Consider the following 25,570-nt stretch of genomic DNA (forward strand, 5'->3'; position numbering starts at 1 on the left):
TATATAGGTATTTTTAAAGGTAGCTATTAAACTATTTATAATAAATATTATATATAAATATATAGAAAATAATTACTATAGTAGTTTATTAATTAAGATTAATAACTTTTTTAATACTTTAAGTAAAAAAGTATAATTAGAATAATTTTTAATTAGCTAAAAGAAGATAGGTAAGATAAGTAAGGCTTTTAAACACCTTATTAGGGATTATAACTAATAGGTAGCTTAAGATCTTAAAGGTAATTATATAAAACTATATTAAAAACTTAATTAAAGGTTTTTTATTAGTTAAGTTATTAAGTATATTAAATAATATATTAGATTTTTTAATAATTATATTAGATATTATAGTTAATAGAATAAATAGTTTTAAAAGGTTATAAGGTTATAAAAATATAAAAAGAATAAGTATTTTATTAGAAATTTATAATTAAGATAAAGGTAATTACTAATTAATATTAAGATTATTATTCTAAATAAGTAATAGTTATAAGATTATAAGTATAAAGTACTTATAAAGGTACTTTATAAGAATAGTTATATAATAATAATTTTTAATTAATTAATAAAATAAACTATAAAAAAAAGAGATTATAATTAAATATATAAATAAGTAATATCTTAGGTACTATTAGGAAATTATAAGAATAAAGGAATAATTAGTAGTTATATATATTAATAGTTAATAGCTTATAGGTAGTTACTTTACTTACCTATAAGAGGTAATAGTACCTTTATAGTAATCTAGCTTTATTAGCTTAGTTACCTACTATAATAGCCTTTATAATACCTTATATTAAGGCTATAAATATTAAGACTTCTTTTATATACTATTATATAGTATAACTACTATATATATATACTATATAATATAACTAGCCACTATATATAACTATGTATAGTATAAATCTATCTGCTATACGCCTCTACGTACGGCATATCTTACTAAACATCCGCTGTACTTAGCTAACTGCATCCGCTGCAGCGCCCGCTGGCGCAACATAAAACACGGTCCAGTGTTTGGGCTTCTCATCTATCGATGCGTGGGCTGATAAGCAATGTGCAAGGATCTGCAACGAGCATCTAGTCGAGTATGTACATCCTCCATCCATCATAGCTCCACAAACCCCGAGTCCTCCTCCTCCTCTTGCGCTTCCCTCCCCTTGTCCGCACGCCATTCCTTCAGCCAGGCCCTGACGAATTCCACCTGCCGGCGCTGGTTGTCGACGACCTGTGGCGGGGGCAGGCCCTTTTCGTGCAGGCCGGGGCGGGCGCCAAACTCGTCCCAGTGGTGCACGCCCCAGTCGATTACGAGGTACGGCTCCGAGGTGGTGGAGACGCGGTCCGGCTGCCCGTCGGCGTGCGGGGTGGCGGCGCGCCAGGGGTCCTGCCTGCCGTCAATGATGGCGAGGCGCGGGTAGCTAAAGTTGAAGCCGCCGTGCTGGTTGATGATGTCGACGTCGGGCGGCGTGGTTATGTTGAAGAAGCGGCGGCAGTTGCTGGTCGAGTACGCGACGGTGACGGCGCGCGAGAGCAGGGGAAGACGGTCCTTGGGGACATCCTCGCCGTTTTGGAAGTAGCCCCATCTATTTTGCAGGTCAGAGATCTGCTTTCCTTTTTTTCCCATCTAGATGGGTCAGCTTCGGGGACTTACTCTGTGCATGTCTGCCACAGCCAGGGACGGTACATGTCGTTCGAAATGGCCGTCTCGTCCGGAAAGTGTCGCTGAGAGTAGCATTCCGGGTTCGAGAGTCCTTTGCAGCTGGACCTCTTGGCCTTTTTGTCCATGTTGCGAATGTAGCCCGCCCAATTGAGCAGCTGTGCCGAGCGCTGTTCGAGGTTGTGGCCGTGGCCGCCGAGCTTGGTAAAGTGCCTGGCCTTGGCCGCGAGGTGGGCGGTGCTGGCGAAGAGGCGCGCGGTCGAGGTAATGGCGGCGCAGTAGAAGCTGAGGGCGTCCTCGTCGTCCTCGGTCGCCCAGTTGGTCGACTGCAAGCCGCTGAGCGCGCCGGTAATCGTCGTCGCAAACTCGTCGTCCTGCAGACCGGCGAGGTGAAACATGGTCTTCAAGTCGTCGACCTCGTCCTGGTCACCGCCAAAGAGAATGGCATCGACAATGTCCGTCAGCGCCTGCTGGGCGTCGGAGCAGCCGTCCGGGGCAAAGTGGCGAAACGCCTCGTGATACTCCCAGAACCTGTCCACGGCTGCCGTGACGCCCGACGAGGAGATGCCGCCCCAGAAGACGTCCGGGTAGAGCTTGCGGGCCATGGCCGCCAAGCCGCCGGCGTATGACCCGCCATAGATGATCCAGGGCGCGGCCGGCGCCGTCAAGTTGACGTGCTCGAGGCCGGGAAACGCCACGTGGCGCGCAAAGTAGGCCGTGTCGGCGAGGGCCTGGGCGGTGGTGAGGAAGCGCATGTGGTGCGTGGACGCGTCGGGGACGGGCCAGCTAGTGCCGTAGTAGCGGTGCTCAAGGACGAGGCCGAGGCCGCCGGTGGCGGCCGCGAGGAGGGGCACGATGCCGTGGTCGAGGTAGGCAAGGCGGCCGGCGCTGTCAAACTCGCCCGAGTGCAGCACAATGACGGGCCCGCCGGGGCGGTAGTGCGTCGTGTCGAGCCAGTACCGCAGCGGGAACGTGTCGTGCGAGTGCGGCGCGTACTTGGTCTCGTTGTGGAAGTGGTCGACGGGCACCGACAGGTTGTAGGCTTTGATGTGCGGGCGCACGTCGTCGGGCGGCCGCAGCGCGGCATCGTCGCTGGTCGACGCGAGGTAGTAGGCCGGCACGGCGTGAAAGGCGGCGGCGGCGGTGCCGGCGAGGCAAACGACGGCGGCCGGGAGGAGAGACGGCAGCGAGGGTCGCATCGCGGGCAGATGGTGCGGGCGTCGTTGCGCTCTCTCTTGGTCGGGAAGTGTAAGATCGGGGATGCAGGAGGATCCCCTTGGGGGGAGGGGGAGAGAGAGGGGGGAGAGAGAGGGGGAGAGAGAGGGGGGTGGCTATATGTATGTATTGATGTATGACGAGGTGGTGGAAGCTGTTTGCCGGGTACCTGGATGGCTGTCTGTTGGGGAAGACGGGCGTTACAACGGCTATAGCGTGTGTTGGCGCTGTAGTGCCCCTGAAACGGGAAAAGCCTATCAGCCTTTAGCGGGTATTGCAACGGACATTGCCCTGGAACAAAGTGCCTTTAGCGGTCCTTTAGCAGTGCTTATGTATAGTGGCCTGCCAGTGACCAAGACCATCTCACTTCTGCCTTGCCGCGTCGTCCTGAATTACTTTCATCATGCATGCCCTGAAGATAATATCTCATCAACTCAGTAAAACATCGTCGCACTAATACTTGTCTGCACCGTCCGGCTACTAAGCCCTGTTCAGGGACCTGTACCCGACCCCTCCTCGCCGGCAATCCCGTGCCTCAGGAAGCACAGGAGATGCATGTGGCGCATGGCTCTAAAATATCTTGCCACCATGTTGGTACCATCTGGATCGTAGTAATTTCTTCAAATACCTCGTTGCTATTATGTCTGACTCTCGAGCCTCTGAGAGAGCAGAGCTTCGGTGCAGAGTGTCGTTCAAGTATACCCTACCCTACATCGAGAAGCGCTACGACCTCGGCGTGCTCAGCTGCAGACGCACGCCGCCCCCGGCGCAAGGCGAGATGTTTTGGTCTAATAGTGCATGGGATAACTTCAAGTTCTTTTAAGATGTGAATGCATCGCATTAGTTACTAGCACAGAAGACTTGACTCTAGATTAAACCCGTACCGGTCCACCTCTATCCGTAGTCTCTCATCCACCATACTATGACGTGCCCGCTTGGCCCCCACGTCCTTCATCTACTTCGCAGCATGCTTCGCGGCACAATCCATCACTTCGACAACAATTATATCCTCCTATCACCATCACCATGACGCTCATAAGAGTAGCCCCGCCCAACAAGACTCTCAAAGGCCACAAGCTCCTCATCACAGATCCTCGAGGTCTCCCAGACGCCGCCGTAGATCGCCTCCACAACAGCTTCCCCGACCTGCAAGTACAGCGTTTGGGTGAAGACGCCGACGACAGCTGGAGAGATGCAACAGTAGCGGTCGGCTCGACGTCTAGCCTGCCCTCAATCGGACAGGCCACAAAGCTAGAGCTCTTCCAACTGACGTCGGCCGGCGCGGATGGCCTCGTCGGCAATCCCGTCTTTGACGACACCAAGATATCATTCTGCACCGCAAGCGGGGTACACGGGTATGCGATTGTAAAGACACTGTGGTATCAGGTAGCTGACTGGTTGCTTCTAGACCTCAAATATCGGAATGGGTCGTGAGCACCTTTCTCGCCTTTCAGCATCGTCGTGCGTCTCCCTCTTGGCCGTTACCAACCAAGTCCTGCCTCCCTGACCTTATCCAGTGCCCGAGTACCTTGAAAACCAACAGCAAGGCAAATGGAAACCCTCCAAACACCCCTCCGACTCCTCCGTCGGCCAGCGAGTGTCAGTCCCACCCCCCCATCACCACCTCCACCCGCCAACTAACATGCCCCCCCCTCAGAGGCATCCTCGGCTACGGCAGCGTCGGGCGGCAAGTCGCCCGCCTCTGCAAGGCCATGGGCATGACCGTCCACGCCTACACGCTGCACCCGCGGCGCACGCCCTCGTCCCGCCGCGACGACTCGTACGCGCCCCCGGGCCTCGGCGACCCCGCCGGCGCCCTGCCCGACCGCTGGTTCGCCGGCCGCTCCACCGCGGACCTGCACGCCTTTCTCGGCTCCGGCCTCGACCTGCTCGTCGTCGCCCTGCCGCTGACGCCCCAGACGCGGGGCCTGATTGCCAAGCCCGAATTCGACATCTTGCGGGCCAGGAAGGCGTTTGTGTCCAACATTGCCCGCGGACCCATCGTCGACACGCACGACTTGATCGACGCGCTGGAAAATGGCACTGTTCGCGGCGCGGCGCTGGACGTGACGGACCCGGAGCCGCTGCCGGACCGTCATCCGCTGTGGCGTGCCAAGAATATCATCATCACGCCGCATGTGAGTGGCGCGACGTCCAAGTATATGGAGAGGGTGTTTGAGGTGCTCATGGCCAATTTGACACGATTCAGCAATGGTGAAAGATTGATGAACTTGATTAACAGGAAAGAGGGATACTAAATTGACCAATACACAACTTAATGACATGCAATCGCTATACTTTGCTCTTCTGGCTCTTCTCCCGTAGGCCGCGCAGCAAGTCCCTCAAACCCCGAATCTCCACGTCCGCATACGTATCATCCAGCAGCTCCAAGACACCCTCAGCCGTAATTTCCGGATCCCACATATCCCCCTGGATGACCGCGTCCGGGTCCGCACCGCCCACCTCCAGAAAGAGCCGCACGATGCGCGCCCATCGCCTCGTGCCGTCGTCGTCGACGTCGTAGCGCTTAATCCAGCGCCGGCGGCGCGCGTCCCTCAAGTGTCGCAGCACCGCGAGCCACGGCGTCGTGTCCGCCCTCGTCGCGAACTCGAGGTATCCGTGGTTGGCGCCCGGATTGGTGCGGCCCGCGGCGGGGGCCCGGAGCAGGTCCTCCACCAGGCCCGGGTCCGACAGCGGGTAGATGGTCTTTTGCCGGTCGCACAGGTACTCGGTGGCGTACGCCAGCAGCGGCACGGCGTCGTCGACCTGCAGCGCGCGCAGCTCGGCGGCGACGCCGTCCGCCGCGTCCTCGTCCCGTCGCGCCGCGGCCGCCAGCTCCTCGGCCACGTACGTGCGCAGGCCAAACTTGACGGCCAGGGCGAGAAACGGCTGCCAGATGGGCGGCGCCTTGGCGCGCACCTCGAAGCTGCCAAACGCGCTGCGCGCCCAGTGGTCGTACGGGTCGTCGGGGCGCGCCGCCCAGTACCAGGCCACCGTGCTGGCCAGCTCATTCACAAACGGCCGCTGCCGCCGCGCCGGGTCCCGCGCGACGTACCGCGCGTGCGTCATGGCGAGCGTGATGCCCGGCCACCAGTCGTCGAGCATGCGATGGTGCTCGACCGCGCCGAGCGGCCGCTTCAGCTGCAGCACGTACGACCGCAGCAGCCGCAGGTGCGCGTCGAACCCGGCCGGCAGGTTCTGCAGCAGCCGCGCGTGCACGCCGCCGGGGCCCGACACGAGCCAGTCGCGCACGGTCCGGTGGATGTAGACGACGCGGCTGCGGGCGCGGCCCCGCGCCGAGGGCCGCCGGGGCTTGCTGCCGCGCGGCTTGTGAAGCTTGCCCTCGCGGCGCCGGATGTGCACGTCCAGCAGACCGGCGAAGCGCTGCCGGATGGTGCGGATCGTGGCCTCGCCGCGCTGCCGGATGTAGCTATCGGTGGCCGCTTCCACCGGCACCCGGTCGAGCAGCATGCGGTCGTCGTCCTCGTCCAGGGCAAAAGCGAGCTCCCAGACGGTCAGGTTGTTGGCGTCGTCGTTGCGCACAAAGTCGGCCGCGGCCTCGCGCGCGCGCATCAGGCTGTACAGGGTCGCCGTCTGCTGCCGCTCCGCCGGCGTCTGGTCCGCGAAGAGCAGCTGCGCAAAGAGGTCGTCGAGCTCGGCGGGCAGCGCGACGAGCTGCGCGGCGAGCGCCTCGACCCCGTCGGCGCGCGCCGACGACCGCTCCAGGATCTTCTCGACGGCGAGCCGGACCCAGAGAAAGACGCCGTCGGCGCGGTCCACGAGGGCCTCGACAAAGCGCGCGCCGTCTGCCGGGTCACGGTCCAGGGTGGCTCTCATGTCGCTGTTTTGGCGCAGCATCTCGGACACGTACCGCTGCATGTCGCCATACGTCAGCTCCTGCAGCTTGAGATTGGGGACGGCAAAGGCAAAGGCATCCGCAAAGACGGCCCAGGGCCGGGACGACAGGCACATCTTGACCTGGTGCGACCCGGGCCCCGTGGCGACGCTGCGAAAGAGGTCGATGAGCACGGCGTGGTCCCCCTCAAACTCGTCCATGCCGTCGACGAAGAGGCAAATCTTCATGGCGGCCGACGCCGCGCGGATAAACGCGCGAAACGCCGGCAGGAGCTCCTCCACGGTCCAGTCGAGCCGCACCTGCACGCGCGCCTTTGTCGGCATCGTCCGCAGCCGCGCCCAGAGGGCGGGAAACGCGGCCGCCGTGTACGCCGGGTGCGCCGCGAGGAACTGGTGCAGCAGCGACCGGAGCAGGCCCGTCTGCGAGCGCTGCTCGCGCGAGCCGCTGGTCCAGAAGAAGAAGCCGGCGACGAGCACGGGCTGCGCGTCGCCGCTCCAAGAGGCCAGGCACTGGGCCGTCGCCGGGTGCTGGAACAGGTACCGGATAAAGGTCGACTTGCCCGACCCGGGCTTGCCCGTGATCCAGTAGAGGGGGCCCGCCGCCGTCGTCGAGAGCCAGTCCTTCAGGCCGTGCTTCAGCGCCCGGCCCCCCTCCTCGCCTTGCTGCGCGCCGGTCTGGTCGGCAAAGACCCAGTCAAAGGTGGACGCGTACGCCTCCGTGACCTCGTCCTCGCGGTCGTGCATGCTCTTGTACGCGAGCCCCTCGAGGATAAAGTCTTGGAGGATTTCGGGCGACATGTCCCGCGGCTGGTCCTCCGGAGGCGCGCTCCTCTTGAGCTCGGCATCGGGCTCCTTGGATCCGCCTTGGGCGTCGACCTTCTGCTCGCCGTTGTCGTACGCGTCGCCGTGCGGCGCGTGCGGCGCCAGGCGGACGGCGAGCTGTCGTTCCAGCGAGCGGAGCTCTTCAGCCGGACTTGTGCGGATACTGTCAGTAAGAAGCTTAATCAATGCAGACGAGGGTACGTCGTTGGGCTGACTCACAAGGGGGAATTTTCGACGTCGTGAGTTTGCTGGATCAAGCTGTCGAGTCGCTCTGCGAGCACAACGAGATCACCAAGATCCCAGGCGACCTTGGCGGAGTTTTCCAGTCGATCAAGTCGCAAAATCACGTCTTGGCCAATCTTGAGACACGCGCGCAAGAGATGGACCGGAACGTCAGTGTCGTCCTGTGCCTCGTCAATCGCCGCCAGCGCCGCCACGTCCGCTCGGAGACGGCTGCCATGTTGGCTCCATGGCACAGAGGACGCTGAGCTCGCAGGATCCTCGTCGGCGTCGGCGTCACGATGCTGCTGCGCCCAGGCAGACGAAAAGACAGCCGTCGCAGAGTGGAAGAAGGCCAGCGCAGCTGCAGAAGCGGCCGCGTTGGGGGTGGAGGCAGTATGTGCAGGAGCGGCCATTTTATAGCATATAATGGGAGCCCGAACCTGGAATGGGTTTTTTTTTTGTGGTGTCTATTCTACTTTCTAAAACTCTTCTTACTCAATAGGACAGTAAATGCAGCCTTGTCCCGTGACTCTGTCAGTGTTTGTCTGTGTGACACGGTGCAGACGCCGCGACAATGATGAAAGGGAAAAGTGGCCTAATGACGGGGGGAAATAGGTCGCTAAATAATAACTCGTTGAAATGTGGCTTGCTCTGATTCGCGTATGCAATTAGCCGAATGCTTACAAGGGGCTCGGGCAAAGTCGCCGAAGCTACATGCACGGCGCTTTATGAGTGACGAGAGACTTTGACCAAATTGTGCTTGTTCTGACAAGTTTCCGCTCTGATAATTCCATTATTCAGAAGTCAGCTATTTAATGCGCAGGCCTACAACCGTTGGAATGAAGGAGCGAAGCTTGGTATGGCTGATGCGGAATCACTGTGTAGACAATCAACTCGGAGCAATGCAGAGGAGGCGAAGATATAGCTTCGAGATTCTAAATATCTGAAAATCTGTATATCGAAGAGAATAAATGTACATACCGTAGCGACCCGCGGGAATAAGATTGCATACTACGAGCGCGGGTCGCAAGCTAACAGAGAGTCGAAATAAACAAGGCACCATGTCCAGAAAACAATCCAATCAGGTGTAGAGGTGGTCATTATCGTATTATCGTTGCTTGCACACCATCCTGGGAGATGGCATCGCAAAGTGAAGGGGAACCGGGGGGACCGAAAAGCACGTCATTATCATATACACACAAGGGGAATTACGCAACGACGAGTTGGCTGCGACTGGCGTCCTTGTTCTTTCTCCTGAACAAGCTCTTGAAGAGATCGCTCTCTTGACGTTGGGCCTTGGGACGAACGGGCAACTCGGGGTCGTCGCGGCTGCGGCTGCGGCTGCTGCGGCTGTCGTCCAGGTTGACCTCGGAGCGCGGCTTGAGCTTGCTGGATGAGGAACCCGCCCGGGAAGAGCCACTGCTGCTCTTGCGGTCGTCATCATCGCCGTGCTTGCTCGAGCGGTGGGAGCGGTGAGAGTGGTGGGAGTGGTGAGACTTGTGAGACTTGTGTGTCTTGCTTGTCTTGCTCGTCTGAGTTGTTTTGCTACTGCGGTGCGTGCGGCTGCTGCGATGCGAGCGAGCGTCGTCAAAGTCGCGCTCGTCTTCGTAGCGTTCGCGGTCGCCGATGCGGGTGGCGCGGTCCGCCTCGGGGGTGATGAGCTCAATGTCGGCACTCTCGTCGTCGCCGAATTGTTCAATGCCTCGGCGCCAGGACTCAATGGTGCTGAGCTCTTCATCAATCACAAGAGCCTCCTCGTAGTAGCTGCCTTCATGTGTGTGCGCGCGTACAATCTGTGGCCTTTGCATGCTCTCCATGAGTTGGGGGGGCTCGGGGGCCTGCGGGGCCTCAATCGCGGCCATTGCCTCATACGCAATGGCGGCTTTGACGGCACGTTCTTGCTGGACTTTCTTGACAATTTTCCAACCGCCAAACATGACTACAGTAATGCCAGCGGCGAGGCCAGAGGCAATGAGAAACTGAGGAGAGGCGAGGAGAGCAAAGACGGCAGGCGAGCCGCCCTTGAGGAGACCGAGAACTGCAGGAGACATTTTGGCGGCAACCGCAGACAGCTCGCTCAAAGTCAGAGCGACCGCAGCGGCAGCCTCTGGCTTTTCTTGGAGGTGCTTGATCATTGCTTGAGCAGAGTGCTGCACGCAGTTGGCTTCATCGAGCAAGCCTTCGACCCTGCGGACCAAGGCCGTGGCCTCACCTTGTTCTGGGTCGAGGTCGGTTCTTTCGGCAAGATCGGGTGGAATATTCCCATAGGCAAGATTCATATCAATCTTCTTCTTCTTGGGCATAGACACGAGAGCTCCGTGCTGGGGCGCCGGGGCCTCGGACTGGGGCGCGTAGACTTGATGCTGGGGCGCGTAAACCTCATACTGTGGCTCATACGCCTCATATTGAGGTGCGAGGGCTCCATACTGCGATTCTGCTATCGTCGTCGCCGGGACTATCGTAGGCTGTCTCGTGTCTTGAGGGTAGTAGACGCTGCGATCCACTACGGTGAGATCCATATTTGACTGACCCATGGGGACCGTCTCGGCGTAGGGACTGCGATATCTGGACATGGTGGTCGGGGGTCTGGAGGGGCGGGCACTGGCGGCCTCGCTGTGCGACTTTAGGTTGTCCGCTGTCAAGGCAACCGAGTATTCAGAGGGTGCACGAGTGCTTCGCGGCCTGTGGCTACCGTGCTGGCTGTCCTGATGGGAAGCCCGCGTGCGGTGACTGCGACGGGAGCTTGCCACGCTGGCGGCGACATCGTAGGAAGCGCGCCTTGGCTGGTCTTGCAGAGTGTACTGGTCCTCTTCGACATAGTAGGCTGTCTGGGCACGACTTAGGGTGCGAGGACGGAATTCGGCATCTTCACCTCGAATGGACGGGGCATACTGGATAGCCTGTCGTTGCTGACCACCTCTGGTGTCGTCGCCTCGGACAGACGATGCGTGCTGAATAGACGGAGCGTACTGGGTTGAAGGTGCACGTTGGACGTTTCCGGTGCCGTCAAAGGTGTTGGCACGGGAGAGGGCACGCTCGGCTTTGACGCTCTCCTTTTTTTCGCTGTAGATGGCTTTTGCCTCTTGAAATATTGAGAACAACTGCTTTCCCTGGGTGAGGAAAGTGAGACCATCGCAAGTTAGCTACTTATTCGGGCATGCGGTGTGGCGGGGCTAGGAGATGGAAGGGGTGCGCGGGGTTCAGAGGCAGAGACGGGAAGGAGGCACTTACAGTGCTGATGATTTTGCCCGAGTTGTTGACAATGGTAACTGTCTGCTCCATGGTGGGCAATCCCAAGAGAAAGTAGAGGGGGGATGTGTTTGCGGCTGGTGATTGATTGCTTGTCGAAGGGAGGAGAAGAGTAGAGGAAGAAGTTTATGTCCGAGTCTCCAACAGGAGGCCTTCGTAGGTCCCAAGTCCGTGAGGTCGCTGTACTCCGTACCTGCAGGTTGTTTGCTGGTGTGGTGGTGCGCGGGAGTAGAGGTACCTGTGTACGTAGGTACTTGAGGCTGGGGCGCGGTTGATGGGTGCACAAAGACAGCTGAAAGTCGTTCAAAACAGCTTCGAGACTGCTGAAAGGTATGACCAAGATGACCAAGTCAACGGTGGCTGGCCAGGTTCTTGTGTACCAGTACCTGAACAGCTGAACAAATCGGTGCACCTAGCTGGGCTTAGATCAGGCGGCAAATGGCGGGTCCCGTCCCCTCCTGACCAGTAGCAACAGGCTCACTCCTCTAACCGAAACGCACCTATTTCAGCAGACGACTTGTTAGTCAAGTGTCGGTGAATAAGACGGAATCGACAACACCAAACAAAAGGCTGGCTGGTGTCCTCGGTTTGCGGGGGGTTCTGGTCCCTGAGAGCAAGGTACCTTTGCAGGGAAGTATCGGTACAAAGGTACTTTCGAGGGATGCTCCGTCCACTGTAGCTCCACTGAGTTACCCACTGTACCCGTGGCTAGCGAGTTCTGGGATCTGGGGCGGTATATCGACAGACCGCCAGAAAGAAAAGGCAGGGAGGATTTGGAAAAAGCGGAAAATATCAGAAAAGGGGGAAAATGGAGAGAGAAGAAGAGAATGGTCTTTCTTTTCTAGCAGCTAAATACACAGTTGCCTGAAAATTTTCAACATCGGGTTGCACATGGGACAAGTGAAAAGAAAATCCTGCTTCAAGCCGCTTCGGCACTTGTGGCACCAATCGCCGCCAAACAGAACCACACGCTGCCCAACACAGCCTCTTTGCACCGATGAAGGATAAAAAAAGAAGAAGCAGAAATAGTGAATAAATCAGCGCAACAAAGGGCCAAGCTCGAGCCAGCGTCGACTCTGTTCTCGGCCTGTAACCTAGTTAGACTTTGCCTCCAAAGCCAGAAACCCGAGCGCTTTCAAGACAGCGCCCCCTTCGCTCGATTTGTCCCGATTTGGGCGGGCCGCCCTTGTCCCTAGGCCACCACCATCTTGGGCTTGCATTGTCAGGCGTTGCTGCATAACTGTCACATTACTAGTTGACTCCGTACATCCCACGAGACCAGCCAGTGAGATCGCGGACAGTCGATGATGACTTGTTTTTTCCACATCCTCGAAGTTGCCTGGATCCGTAGACAAAGCTTGGACTGGACTCGTCCATTTGGCAAATTCTGGAGCCTGCCAACTAGGCCACCACCCCGACCCCCCCCCCCCCCCAGCCCATCCCGTCTTGCCAGGTGGCCATGCCCACAGCCTATCAAACTTGGGATGACAACGACTTCGCCCCGGGCCGCTCCTTTGCGGCCGCCGCCAAACAAAACTTGGCTGCAACGTCCCACGAGCCGTTTGCGATCCGCGAATCCAGAGGCTAGGATAAGAAGACCCCCCCCCCCGGTCACGAGCCTCACCTCTCGCCACCAGGCATCCGTTGGGCGCGACGGGACGACCATCCCTTGGCACGGAAAAGCGTACGCGGTGACACAGCCGCCAGGGGGCTCGGGTCCAACAAGGGCGTGGGCGCAGGCGAACTTTGAGCTCGACAAAATGCTGCTCATTGGTGAACGGCTGGCCCGTGAGCTGGTGCTCCCAAAGTGGCTGCATCGGTTTCAGGCAGCCATAATGCACAATCCAGTGCGAGATGTCGAGTGGACTGGTAACCAGCATTTCGCATCTACTTCCTTCCGGGTATCACGGGAGATCAGGCCAGATGCTGCGTGTCATGTCTCGCACTGCTCTTGAGCCGTAAACCCGGGGGGGCATGTTGGAGTGGGACAAGTTGCCAAAATTCAGGAGATGTATGTTGGGTGTAATATCTCGTATTGAGTTCCAATAAAGACTGAATTCGGACAGCATGTTGACAGTCATATCATGGGTTTGACTCAAGTGCTGCATGACGAGAGCTGCAGGAGGACATGTTGAGCGCCACAGATGAACAGCACAAGACGATGCTAGGCGCCAAAATTATACATGGACCCCACGCCTTCATTAAAGAATGTAGGACATTGACCGTAAGTTGAATATGCATTTGAGGCCATGATCAAGATAGTTTTTTAATCGTCTATTTCTAAGCTATGAGCCACCAAGCTTCGACAGCTCAACTATGCAAAAAACCCGACCCAAAACGGAACAAATGAAAAGAAGATCAAGCGCCATGAGTAAACTAGATACAAAATTATAAACACCGTAGTATAAAGAGGCTTGAGTGATTTCCTCGAAGGAAGCGACGCCCTGCACAAGTCATGTCATGCAATGCGCGCAACACGGCCGCACATTCCCCTTCCCCTGCATGCCTTTCGGTGCAGAGAGGGTATGCTGCCTGGCCAGACTATGACCAACTCACCGCCCGCTCGTCTCCCTCTGCCCGACGACGCCAAAGTTGAGCTTCCCACCGACCGCCATCGCCTTTTGCTGAGGCGTCGGCGGTGGCGGCGCCGCCTTGGCCTCGCCGCGGACGACGACCTCGTCGCGGCTGACGCGCAGCTGGTCGCGCGCGAGGCCCATGGACTCGAGGAAGCGCACCGTGTCCTGCCACTCGCGGGCCTGGCGGGCGGCGCCCCAGCCGAGCTCCTGCGCCATAATCTCAATCACCTGCGGCAGCGCGAGGAGAGCGCCATCGACGTCGAGGAACGCCAGGCGCGTGCGGCGCGCAATCACGTCGGCGGCCGTGCACGCCGCTTCAGCACGCACAGCGTACCGCACCTCGGCGTCGGTGAAGGGGTGCGAAGGCAGCAGCCGCGTCGGCGGTGTCGTCGTCGTCGTCGTCGTCGTGTCGAGCAGCGCCCACGCGCGGTCGCCATAGTTGGTCGCTAGGTGGTGCGCAACGTCGGCGTCGACAGACCGGCTCTCGGCGAGCTCGGCGGGCAGGCGGGTCGAGTAGCCGTGCGAGCCAGCGAGGACGACCTTGCGCGTGACGCAGGCGGCGGTACTCTGGACGGCGGGGAGTTCGGCGGCACCGGCAATGTTGGCAAGAGGTCCGGCGCGCGGTTTCAGGTCAAACGTCTTGATGGCCTCGTCGACGGCGTCCTCGGCCATCTGGCGGTACGTGGTCCACTTGCCGCCGGCGCAGGTCAGCAGCTTCGCGGGCGAGACGGTCACGAGGTGGCTGCGGACGAGCGACTCGGTGTTCTTGGCGTGGGGGTCCTTGACGAGCGGGCGGATGCCGGACCAGGTGGCGAGCACGTCGGCGCGGGTGAGGGCCGAGTCGGGCTTGAGCAGCTTGCTGACCTCGCCGAGGATGAAGTCGACGTCCTCGTCGCGCGCCACGGGCTGGCGCTCCACCTCGCACGCATTGTCCGTGGTGCCGGCCAGGGTGTAGTTTTGCCAGGGCAGCACGAAGACGACGCGGCCGTCGGACGTGGCGGCGTCGAGCATGCCCATGCCGTGCGGGCAGAGGCTGCCGGGCAGCACAATGTGCGCGCCCGAGGCGGGCGCAATCATGGTCTTGCGCGCGGGGTCGTCCATGCGCTCAATGGCGTCGGCAAAGGGGCCGGTGGCGTTGATGACGCCCTTGGCGCGGACGGTGAAGGCGCGCCCGTCCAGGCCGGCGTCGGGGTCGACCGAGGCGAGCACGTCGCGGACCGTGGCGCCGTCAATCGTGCCGTCGGCGTTCTTGTGCAGGGCCGTGACCTCGACGTGGTTGAGCACGGTGGCGCCGTACAGCGAGGCCGTCATGGCGAGGGCGACATTCATGCGCGAGTCGTTGTGCTGGCCGTCGTAGTAGACGAGGGCGCCGACGAGCTTGGCCGGGTTGAGCATGGGCAGCTTGGCCAGGGCCTGGGCACGGCTCAGGTAGTAGGAGCGCTCGAGGCCCTGGTCGCCGGCGAGCATGTCGTACGTCTTGGTGCCCACCCACATGTACGGCGCCTGCCACCAGTGCTCGAGCGGTAACAGGATGGGCAGCGAGTGGGAGAGGTGCGGCGCGATGTCGAGAAAGGTGCGACGCTCATGCAGCGCCTCCATGACGAGCTGCAGCTGCGCGTAGTCGAGGTTCCAGACGGCCTTTTCGAGGTACCGCACGCCGCCGTGGACCAGCTTGGTGCTCTTGGAGCTCGTGCCGGCCGAGAAGTCGTCGCGCTCGACCAGCGCCACCTTGAGGCCGCGCGTCACGGCGTCGAGCGCGATGCCCGTGCCCGTCGCGCCGCCGCCGATGATGAGGAGATCATACTCGGCTTCCGCCTCCTCCCCCGCGCCGTCTGGCTGGCTGTGGCGGCGCAGCTCGGCGAGGTTCTCGGCGCGGCTCTTGATGGCGGGAAAGGTGGGCGGCACGATGCGCCCGCTGGCGTCACGCTGCAGCGCGACGAGGGGTGTGTCAAAGGAGTGCTTGTTGTGTCGGCGGGAGGCGTAGACGACGGTGCCGGCGGTGGCCACGGCTGCGAAGCCTATCAAAGGCTTGCGCAAGCTCAGAAACGCTCGAGACATTGTGTGAGAGGGGTGAATGTGAGGAAGTGGCGGCTATCGGGGGGCACTTTGCGGAGGGCTTGAAGCCAAGCTCAGGCGAATTGTGGTGAGACTAATCGCGAGTTGAATTCTTCCCGGGAGACGATGTCGGAGGAAGAACTGTTGACAAGTCAGGTGTGGAAAATGAAGCAGTCACAAGCTTCGGCAGATGCGGACCGGGTGCCGGCTAGGTTGTAGATGCTGCTAGTAGTTACTATGGATCGGCGAGTGGTGTCGACTGTCGCAGAATGAGTGTCGGGATATTGCGTAGTTCCGTGGTTCAGGTAAGTCTGTCGGGCGAGGGTGTTGTAATGTAGGTTGCGGGTAGGGTATCAAAGGGAAACAAGGAGCAAGAGCAGCGGCGCTACTTTGTTCATAAAGGACGGCAAGGCAAAGATAGCAATGACGCCCACGGTTATCGAAACTGTCAAGCTCGAGACTCCACTCTGAGCTATCGGGTCAGTATGGCGAACAAGAGCGAAAACTCTCGCTGGGGGCTGCACCAGTCAGTTTGAAGGTGCTTTTTCCCCTTGGTGGTCTGAGGGACCCCACGTGTAACCAGGATTGGATTACCGTTGAATGCAACGAGATTACGAAACAAAGGCAAAGGGAAAAAAAAAAAAACTAGCACCAAAACACTTACTCAGGTGATTAGAAAAGGGAGCGGGGGGACAAGAGTAAAAACCCCGAGGACCAGCGTCATGATGCTGCGATTGAAAAGAGGAGACGGCGGAGAAAAGAGGCCAGGAACATGTCGGCAGAGTCAGCAGAGGAGACGAGAATGTGGGAAAAGGGGAACATTGTCCCACCAGTGGCAGGCGCACAAAATGACGACTATCCGGCGGCGCTTCTCTCACAGAGCGGTTGTCGTGCTTTGTCGTTTGTTTTGTCTCGAAATCTTGAGCCAGTTTCATGCAACCTCGGGCTTTGCATACCGAAAACGACCCTTGTTGTGACCGCATTCGGGTCCGGCTCGGTCTTTGCCACCCGAGACATCCACTGGCACCCATCTCGGTTCTGGCTCGGTGGCTGCCACCCGAGAAAGCGGCAACTCCCCCCCCCCACCCGCCGCCACAGGCAATAATCCTTGCAAGCGCTGACAGAAAGGAAAAAACCTTAAAAAAAAAAAAGCCTCGCAATTCCATCACACGCCCGCCGGTCGCGCCGAAAGTCCGGCGCTGGTCCCCCGAAAGCTCCGGTACCCGTCCGGAGCGCCGGAGCTGTGCTGGTCATGCGCCCGTTTATTTTCTGCGCATTTATCATAGAATTCCTCTTTTTTACGTCATTAATTCTTCACCGCGGACTATTTGGGTAACAAGCGTGGCGGCGCCCGCTGAAACCCGCCGGGCTGGGACGCTGCGATCCTCCCCCGCACAATACAGCGAGTGCCCTTGCGCTGGCGCGCGCGCGCGCTGATGTTCCCGTTGTCGACCCCTCGTCTGTCTCATCTGATGTACGACATGATACCCCATGTCGCTGTGAATTACAGATACTATGTGCTTCAAGGTATTCGCGGCCTCTCCCGCGCCTGACACGGAAAAAAAGAAAAAAAAAAGCCCTGTGAACAGCCGGATGGCTAAGAAAAGCCTTGCCTTGTCTTTCAGAACCCCGCCGTTCGTAGTTAGGCCAAGTTCAAACATAGCTAGACAGCCCATAGCGGCGAACGCTCCCTCGCTGCAAAATGGGGCAGACAATTGGAGAAGAGGGGGACAATAATGATACTATTGTACCACGGATCCGTGGGACCTATATTATTAATAGCTTGAGTTCCTACACGCCGGTCTCCTATAACCGCCCGGTATGCAAGGCCACGGCGAGCATGTGACGGCTGCAGTTTACAGCCCGCCGCCGCAGCCTTGTAAGTAACCAGAACCGTGGCCTGATTTCTCTCTCTCTCTCTCTCCTGCCTCTCCATTTTCCATCCATCGCAGAATAACTAATAGTGCGCACCAGGACCGCGCCCGTCTAACCTGTGTAAGCAAGTGACCGCGCGGCCGGACCTCTCCAAGAGAGGCGCAGAAAGCCACAACCAGGCGAAAAGCTTGTTATAAATGCACACGCCCCCCTCTAGCGCCCGAAACTCGTGGTGCGAGTTGGCTAGCTTCGGCTCGGGGGAGAGAATGTTTACGTGTAAGAGCGACCAAGAGGCGGAAAGCTCAGTAAGGACAGAATAAAGGAATCAATGACAAGCTCTTGAGAATTGATTGGTTTGTTTGCCTTTTTTTTTTTTCCTTTTTTTTCTCTGGAAACCGCGTTGCTAATAAGTAGCATCCCACCAAGATGCTGTCATTGTGACTGATTACGCCGGCTGCTACCCGGAGAGCCACCATCGTCCACGAAACTCCCATTCCGATCAATACAAAAGAAGACGCCCCCAAAAAAACTCTGCCCGGCACGTGAATTTGCTGCCAACGCTCGTTTTTTAGTTCCGGGGGGAGTGTGCGGTCTGCCGCGCCTTGGCTAGCCCACAAGAAGACAGACATCCGATTTTTCCTTTCGCGTGGAAAAGGGCTTCCTCGCAGCCTTCCAAGCCAAGCTAGTCAATGCTTTGCATAAACAACCCTGCGCTTCAGCCACAGGTGCATCTGGGCATGTTCCAGACTTTAAAGCGAAAGAGAATATTGCCTGGTCGTCATCGTAAAAATACGCACATCTAGGTGGACAAGTGGATGAAGGGAATAATCAAGGTTTTCTTGGGCTACGCCACGATGCCGTCACAGCTCCCGCACTAAGACCGCCCAGCATCTTGTACCAGGGAAGAGGCGAAAACCTGGTTGGCGGCACATGACAGTGCCAAAATTGTGAGGCTGCGAGTATTGGCCATTGTTAGATAGCAATGGCGATTTTCCACTTGCCAAATCTACTTACTTAGTAGCAAATCATTTTCTTGCTTCACTTTCTCGCCGGTTACAGCGAAGCCGCTATCAGCACTTATCAAGCAAGCCGGAGCCAACGTCATCTGTATACGAAAATTGTATTCAACCTTATAACAATGCTGCATGAAACATAACAACAACAGGTACTGTCGTAGAATATGCCTAATATTCTCCGCTGGATCAATTTTTCAAATCGCTGACCAGCTTCGCTCGCCACCTTTCGAGAGAACCCTTGCCCAATAACGTACAAGAAACATACAAACGCCAAAACTTCATCATCATCAAAACTCGCTCATGTCTCTGAAAACAACAATTCTGTCCCAGCTGCTCCATTCGAAGCCAGTGGCCTTGTAGGCCTCAACTCAGACTCTACCCTCGACCGACTTTCGATACGTGTTGGACCACACATCGCGGCGGGGCTGAGCCAGCCTTTTGAGGCCAAACCATGGCGAGTTGATGGGACTTGGGCCCGTGTAGATGAAAACGTCGTACAGGAAACCGCCAAACAGTGTGCCAAGGAAAGGGGCAACCATGGGAATCTGGGTCCGACATTAGCACAAATCTGCCCATCATTCAGTCATCATGGAACTTACCCAGAAATAGTAACCACCAGCGGAAAAGACTTCGGTGCCGTAGCCAAGAAAGTAAGTAATGAGGCGAGGACCAAAGTCACGAGCCAAGTTGATGGCATAACCCGTCTCCCAGCCCAAACAGGCACCAATACCAAAGATGAGGAAGAAGAGGGCCAGCGGCAGCAGCTTGCCAGCACCGATATTGGCATCATCAACAAGGGCAAAGATGACAAATTGTAGAACAGAACTGGCCAGAAATTCCGAGAAGAACATGCCGGTACGGGTCATGAAGGCGGCGGGGTAAGTGCAAAAGATTCCGGCGGTAGCATTGGCGCCGCTCACGGTTCGGATTCCGGGGCCGCCCTCGAAGGCATCAATGGCTGACTTGTAATTGCCGTATACAATAGCGGCACCAACCATGGCACCAAGGAGCTGGGCGATGGCGTAGACGGGAAACTTGCGCCAAGGGTGACCACGGAAGACACAGTTGGCCAAGGTAACAGCCGGGTTGATATGCCCGCCAGACTTGCCGCCAACATAGACACCGAACATGACACCGATGCTATCAATTGTCAGCCCACATTCAACGTCACAATGGATTGGGAAAGAAGCCTACCCCCAGCCCCACGAGATACTCTGGTAGTCTCCCTTTTCCCCTTTACTCAAGACGACCTGAGCAACAACACCATCACCAAATATGATGAGGATCATGGTGCCAAGGAATTCAGAAAAGGCATCTTGCCAGACGGAGCGGACTTTGGTCCAGGCCAGTTGTTTCTCCTCCGGAGCAGGGATCTCAGGAGCGAGGGTTTCGGGGGTGCTAGGAGGCACCATCTTGCTCTCGTGGTAGGAAGTAATTTTGTCGATGGACGACGCAGACACCGAGCCCTGAGAGACTGGAAGGGACATTGGTACGAGATGAGCAGAAGGAAGATGGAGTCTGGGTTGCAATCGAGAAAATCCCGGATGCAACTCCACGGGGAAGAGGCGGTTAATATGCTCTTTTGTGGTGTGAGGTGAGGATGGTGTGCGGGCCTAGCCGTTGCAACTAAGGACCCCACCGAGGGACGATGAGGAACCCCCGGAATGAACAGGGCAAGCAAGGGATCCGGGGATGGTGTCGAGCAAGGAGTCTTTGGCGAGTGTCTTTGAAGGGCCCGCGGACAACCGTGCGAGGCGAGGCGAGTGAGTCTGGTGGTCTCGGCCGTGAGTGGATCTAGGTGCTTAGGTAGTAGGACCGGGTGATGATGTGTGTAAAGCTTTCAACAGGTTTCGTAATGACTAGGATAAAAGCGGCGGTGATGAAACGAACGAAAAGAAAGCCACAGTGGAAGGGGTGTGAAGGTTGAATGGATTAAAAAATACTATTTAGAGGATGCGGAGGCGCCATGTGTGTGGTGGGCGGCTGGGCCAAAGAGGAGGAGCAATAGACGGAGCGCGAGGGGCGGCGAGGAAGGAATTTCCACAATACGGATACCCGTCTGAACATGGTCAGGGCTCGTGTAAAGATGCGGCAAGTCTGGGGCAAGATGGGCAGAGAGAGGAGCAAGAGGAACCCATGCCCATGTCAAGAAGAAGAAGGTGGGTGTGTGGTGCAGGCTAACGGTAGTGTGACGAACGACTAGCGGGACTGAGGAGGGGCAGGCGAGAAAAAGTGAAAAGGATAATTTAAAGAGGGTTAATAATTAGACGAAAAGAGTCGAAATGGAGGGTCTCATCGGGGTGTAGGACCGAAGAGGGGGGGGAGGGCCGGAAGCGACGAACATGAGGCAGTGGTGTCAGCAGCTGCAGTAAGCAGCTTGTTTTTTCGACAAAAAAAGAGAAAAGAGAGAAAAGAAGACGAAGACACAAAGCCACTCTACAGATTGCGGCAGAAAGTATAGCCCGAGTAGGCTGGATAGCAGGAACAAAATAGTACGTACATAGTATAGACTTGACAGGGTCGCCGGAACTGTCGAGCCCGAGTCCCCGGAGTTTTGGCGGGCGGCGGGCGGAACTGGGCAGCCACTGAGTTCATCTGTACGTGTGGCGCAAACAAGCGTTGGCTGCTCCTTGGCGTGCTCCTTGGCTGTGGCGCCGGTAGCAGGATGGTTGTGCTTCTCGAAAACTGGCCGTGGCATGATGGCGATGAGGAAGAATTGGGCAGTGAGCTCGCCCTCGTGTTGATTGGGCATCGTAATCTCTCTTTTCTTCCCGACATCTGCGTGATATGTAGTGTCTTGGCTGCAGTTTGCTTGCCGGTCTGGCCACGCAGGATGCAGGACGGGTGTTTGACCTGTTTGACCTGTTTGACCTGTTTGACCTGTTTTGGAGCGAGATTTGGCGGCGCCACGCCTCTTCTCTGTGATCTGACACGCCACCCCCGCTGTTCGAATACGCACTCCAGCCCCCAAAATGCCCAGCGACCACCAGCGACCAGTGACCGGGCTGTCCGACGAGGGGTGGTCTGGATGCATTGAGCTGAAAAGATCTAGTTACCCCGTGTCGTGTGCTGTCAAAATAGCCGACGACTAGGATGACTACAAATTATTTGGTTGTATTTTGAGGCTAGGCACTTGCGCATAAGGCATAAGACAAGGCTTGACAACCCGCGAGGCTACCGCGAGACGACGCTTGGAAGGGTCTAGAGCCAGGAGAACTGAGTCCTGCATGTTCCTAATGTAAGTCGTCGTGCTCGATATTTGTTGCGCATTGGCAAATTTCCCAGCCATGTATGCCCCCTTTTTCGCGCTGCTGCCGCCCACCAGGCGTCTGCAGATGACCAGTAGAGTTTTGATGACAGTTTTGATGACAGAGTACACTGGGCCTGTTCTGTTGGCTGATGATGATAGCAGGCTGTGCTATTAATAATAGAATGGTTCACTCGCCATGAACGCCTCCACAGACGACAGGTCAGGGAGGCAGGGGCCCCGAAAGAAAACGGCGTTTCGGTGAGAGGGTGAAAAGCCCGGTCTGCTTGGCAGAGCTCTGTAATAACTACCTCCTAGTCGGTACCTCCTACAAATTACATAACTACCCTAGTAGTAATCCGTAGTCTCGGCAGACTGGAGCTGACTGATTGTCTGCCGACGGGTCAACACCCTTGTCATCACCCCCCGGGCGCGCCTGACAGGCATTCGGCCCTTTGCCCCGAACATGGTTGGTCTACCATGCTAGTGTCCGATTCGGGTCGCTCCATAGAAACTATCTAGAAGCCCTCAAGTCGTTTTCGGTGTTCAAGACCGAGATTTTCTGAGTCTGACAAGAGGCGGCGGGGACCTTGGGAAACTGCCAATTCTCCATTATTTGACACTGGTGCGGAGCTTCGCTTTCTCAAACGCAAAAAGCGACAACAAGCTTGTGCCAATGGCCGCGTTGCAACGTTCTCAACCCGTGGCGCCCGGCGAGGCCCCTCAAAAGCTGACCGAGCTGTGGCGCTGGCCTGGACATTGCAGTGTCTTGCGCTCATTCAGGATGCCATCATCGTGAGTTGTGACATGACATCCCAGCCCAGTACCCCCACGCCCCCTGAGGCGACTCCTAGCCGAATTGACCCCCAGCTTGTGCATGAGGCTTCCCACGTCACGAATAATGCGCAATGGAGAATTGTTTCCCATCCCGTGACGCTGCGAGTTTCTTCTTCCCCACAACATACTGGCCCGTCGGTGGTTGCTGCTCAAGATCTCATCCCACCACTGAGGACCGAGGTCTGCGTAAGAAAGAAAAGTGTAGGCGCATATCAAGTCGTTTTCTTCAGTAGGTAGTATATAGTTTGTGCTCGGCATGTGCATGCATGCATGTCCAACGGCTCAGCTGGCCACCCCTGATGATGAGGGGAAGCTCTGCATCCGGCTTGCTCCAAAAAGGAATAATAGCGCGGGGATCAGCCTCGAGAGCTCGAGAGTCGAGAAACGGGAAATTGAGGGCTTGACAACAGACAATGCTTCTCCGTCGGCTCGGACGTGGCTTGAAGTGCGGCGCCTCCAAAAACCGCTTCCCCGTGGGCTTGGGAACTGGGGAGCGTCGGCGCCACCAGAAAACGGGGTCTGGGGAGAGCCAGGTTGCGTCAGGCCCTCGTCCCCTCCACATGCTAATTGCACGAGAGTACAAGTATTTTTGCTATCCCCCATCTTGCCCAGCTGAAGCTTGTTCCTGTCTTTTTCTGTAGTAATTCCTCTTGGTCTTGTCTCAGTTATCTGCCTCTCTCTCTACTATACCATCTAACGAGCCCCTCTTCTTTCTTACCCTTCCACCACCCAATAAATCGTGCTGCTGCGACCAGGAGAGCTTCCCCGCCATACTTTATGCTTGCCAACCTCATCTCCCAGAGTCACTCCAAACTCGTCAACGCCATGACTTCTTCCGGCAACGATGTCTTCGTCGGTGCCATTGACCAGGGCACCACAAGCACGCGCTTCCTCATCTTCAACACCGATGGCGAGGTCGTCGCCCTACACCAGATTGAATTCAAGCAAATCTATCCCCAGCCCGGGTACGTTTCCACCCCTCCATGACCCCGCCAAAGCTGCATTGCACACATTGTCGCACGCAATCGCAATCGCAATCAATCGCGCAGCCCCAGTCAATTTTTCTTCTCCATTTGGCTAATCTTTCCTTTTCCCAGTTGGCATGAACATGATCCCGAAGAAATCGTAACATCTGTCGAGCAGTGCATCGACGGCGCCGTTGCCGCCTTTGAGGAGCAGGGCCACTCCCGCAGCCAGATCGCCGCCGTCGGCATCACCAACCAGCGTGAGACCACCATTGTCTGGGACAAGACAACTGGAAAGGCTCTTCACAACGCCATCGTCTGGACCGACACCCGCTCCCAGGAGCTCGTCCGCCGCCTCAAGCACCGCCTCGGCTCCAAGGAGCTGACTAGTCGCTGTGGCCTTCCCTTGTCCACCTACTCCTCTGTCGGCAAGCTCCTCTGGCTGCTCGAAAACATCCCCCAGGTCAAGGAGGCGTACGAGAGCAGTAACCTTTCGTTCGGCACCGTTGACGCCTGGCTCGCCTACAAGCTCAACGGCGGCCCCGCCAAGGACGTCCACGTCTCGGACCCCTCCAATGCCTCGCGCACCATGTTCATGAACCTCGAGTCTCTCGAGTATGATGCTGAGTTGCTGGACTGGTTCCGCCTCGACCGTAACAAGGTCCAACTGCCAAAGATTGTCCGCTCCTCCGATCCCGAGGCCTTTGGCACCCTCGCCAACACGGCCCTCAAGGGCACCAAGATCACTGGCTGCCTCGGCGACCAGTCCGCCGCTCTCGTCGGTCAAAAGGGCTTCACACCCGGCCTGGCCAAGAACACATATGGCACCGGGTGCTTCCTCCTGTACAACGTCGGCCCCAAGCCCATCATCTCCACCCACGGTCTGCTGTCCACTGTCGCCTTCGACTTTGGCCCGGGCAAGACCATGTACGCGCTCGAGGGCAGCATTGCTGTCGCCGGATCTAGTGTCAAGTTCCTCGTCGATAACCTCGGCTTCATCGAGTCCTCCTCCAAGCTGAGTGCTCTCGCGGAGACTGTCGAGGATAATGGTGGTTGCACCTTTGTTACCGCCTTTAGCGGCCTCTTTGCGCCATACTGGATTGATGATGCTCGCGGTACCCTTTTCGGCATCACCGCTTACACAAAGCGCGGCCACATTGCCCGCGCCACCCTCGAGGCTACCTGCTTCCAGACCAAAGCTATTCTCGACGCGATGGAGAAGGACAGTGGTCAGGCTCTGACCGAGCTTGCCGTCGATGGTGGCATGTGCAACTCGGATCTTATCATGCAGGTTAGTGCCAAAGCTGTTCTCACGACAGCATCAGACCGAAAACTAACAAATATTCGCATAGACACAATCCGACTTCATCGGCATCCCCGTAAATCGCCCCGCCATGCGTGAGACGACTGCCCTTGGCGCTGCCATTGCCGCCGGCCTGGGCGTTGGCATCTGGAACAGCCTTGAGGACCTGAAAACCGTCAACACCGATGGCCGCACAACCTTTAAGCCTAGCATCACGGCCGAGGAAGCTAGCCGCCGCTTCGCCCGCTGGGAGAAGGCTGTGGAGATGAGCAAGGGCTGGGCCAACTAAGCTCAAGTGCATGGTTGCTGATGGGATTCTGTACGATTACGGCGTTGTTGTTCTTCTTGCCCATTTTTCTGTTGATACTTTTGGTGCGAAACGCATGGTGGCTAGCTAGCAACAGCTCCTTTTAACGCGGCTCAAATGAGCTTCGGAATGAATGCATGACAAATATTCTCTTCATGAATCAAAGTTACATTCACCGCTTTCAAGAATGCCGTACCCTGGTTCTGTGACCCTTGAGAAGCATGCATTGTATCAAAATTCGTCGAGCACAAGCGGCGTCATGCGTAGTTGAAACCATTGACCAACGATGAGAACTGTTGGTGCATCAATCAGCAGTTATTCTCGGACATGGTAACACAGGCAGCTGACAAGTTTGCCGGCAAACGT

At 56.7% G+C, this 25,570-nt stretch overlaps 8 protein-coding genes across 8 annotated transcripts; 3 read left to right on the forward strand and 5 right to left on the reverse strand.

Moving 5' to 3' along the window:
- Positions 1–962: 962 nt before the first annotated feature.
- CCM_01730 (extracelular serine carboxypeptidase, putative) lies at positions 963–2,859 on the reverse strand (the record flags this gene model as incomplete). The annotated part of the gene is made up of 3 exons (XM_006666885.1): positions 963–1,083; positions 1,128–1,586; positions 1,655–2,859. 3 exons carry the CDS (start codon positions 2,857–2,859, stop codon positions 963–965), a joined length of 1,785 nt encoding a protein of 594 aa, XP_006666948.1.
- A 1,042-nt stretch (positions 2,860–3,901) lies between these two features.
- On the forward strand, positions 3,902–5,133 carry CCM_01731 (2-hydroxyacid dehydrogenase, putative; the record flags this gene model as incomplete). The annotated part of the gene is made up of 2 exons (XM_006666886.1): positions 3,902–4,230; positions 4,284–5,133. The coding sequence occupies 2 exons, from the start codon at positions 3,902–3,904 to the stop codon at positions 5,131–5,133; spliced, it is 1,179 nt and encodes a 392-aa protein (XP_006666949.1).
- A 34-nt stretch (positions 5,134–5,167) lies between these two features.
- CCM_01732 (uncharacterized protein) lies at positions 5,168–8,187 on the reverse strand (the record flags this gene model as incomplete). Its single annotated transcript, XM_006666887.1, has 2 exons — positions 5,168–7,715; positions 7,772–8,187. The coding sequence occupies 2 exons, from the start codon at positions 8,185–8,187 to the stop codon at positions 5,168–5,170; spliced, it is 2,964 nt and encodes a 987-aa protein (XP_006666950.1).
- A 795-nt stretch (positions 8,188–8,982) lies between these two features.
- CCM_01733 (uncharacterized protein) lies at positions 8,983–11,056 on the reverse strand (the record flags this gene model as incomplete). The annotated part of the gene is made up of 2 exons (XM_006666888.1): positions 8,983–10,884; positions 11,006–11,056. The coding sequence occupies 2 exons, from the start codon at positions 11,054–11,056 to the stop codon at positions 8,983–8,985; spliced, it is 1,953 nt and encodes a 650-aa protein (XP_006666951.1).
- Positions 11,057–13,575: 2,519 nt separating this feature from the next.
- CCM_01734 (glycerol-3-phosphate dehydrogenase) lies at positions 13,576–15,657 on the reverse strand (the record flags this gene model as incomplete). Its single annotated transcript, XM_006666889.1, has 1 exon — positions 13,576–15,657. The coding sequence occupies one exon, from the start codon at positions 15,655–15,657 to the stop codon at positions 13,576–13,578; it is 2,082 nt and encodes a 693-aa protein (XP_006666952.1).
- Positions 15,658–16,139: 482 nt separating this feature from the next.
- Positions 16,140–16,759, forward strand: CCM_01735 (uncharacterized protein; the record flags this gene model as incomplete). Its single annotated transcript, XM_006666890.1, has 2 exons — positions 16,140–16,180; positions 16,336–16,759. The coding sequence occupies 2 exons, from the start codon at positions 16,140–16,142 to the stop codon at positions 16,757–16,759; spliced, it is 465 nt and encodes a 154-aa protein (XP_006666953.1).
- Positions 16,760–18,913: 2,154 nt separating this feature from the next.
- CCM_01736 (aquaglyceroporin, putative) lies at positions 18,914–21,297 on the reverse strand (the record flags this gene model as incomplete). The annotated part of the gene is made up of 4 exons (XM_006666891.1): positions 18,914–19,090; positions 19,145–19,685; positions 19,740–20,011; positions 21,046–21,297. The coding sequence occupies 4 exons, from the start codon at positions 21,295–21,297 to the stop codon at positions 18,914–18,916; spliced, it is 1,242 nt and encodes a 413-aa protein (XP_006666954.1).
- A 535-nt stretch (positions 21,298–21,832) lies between these two features.
- On the forward strand, positions 21,833–25,186 carry CCM_01737 (glycerol kinase; the record flags this gene model as incomplete). Its single annotated transcript, XM_006666892.1, has 8 exons — positions 21,833–21,931; positions 21,977–22,053; positions 22,326–22,587; positions 22,612–22,815; positions 22,916–23,178; positions 23,271–23,594; positions 23,727–24,885; positions 24,947–25,186. 8 exons carry the CDS (start codon positions 21,833–21,835, stop codon positions 25,184–25,186), a joined length of 2,628 nt encoding a protein of 875 aa, XP_006666955.1.
- Between the last annotated feature and the right edge of the window lie 384 nt (positions 25,187–25,570).

This window comes from Cordyceps militaris (assembly GCF_000225605.1).
Source record: "Cordyceps militaris CM01 unplaced genomic scaffold CCM_S00001, whole genome shotgun sequence".
NCBI lineage: Eukaryota > Fungi > Ascomycota > Sordariomycetes > Hypocreales > Cordycipitaceae > Cordyceps > Cordyceps militaris.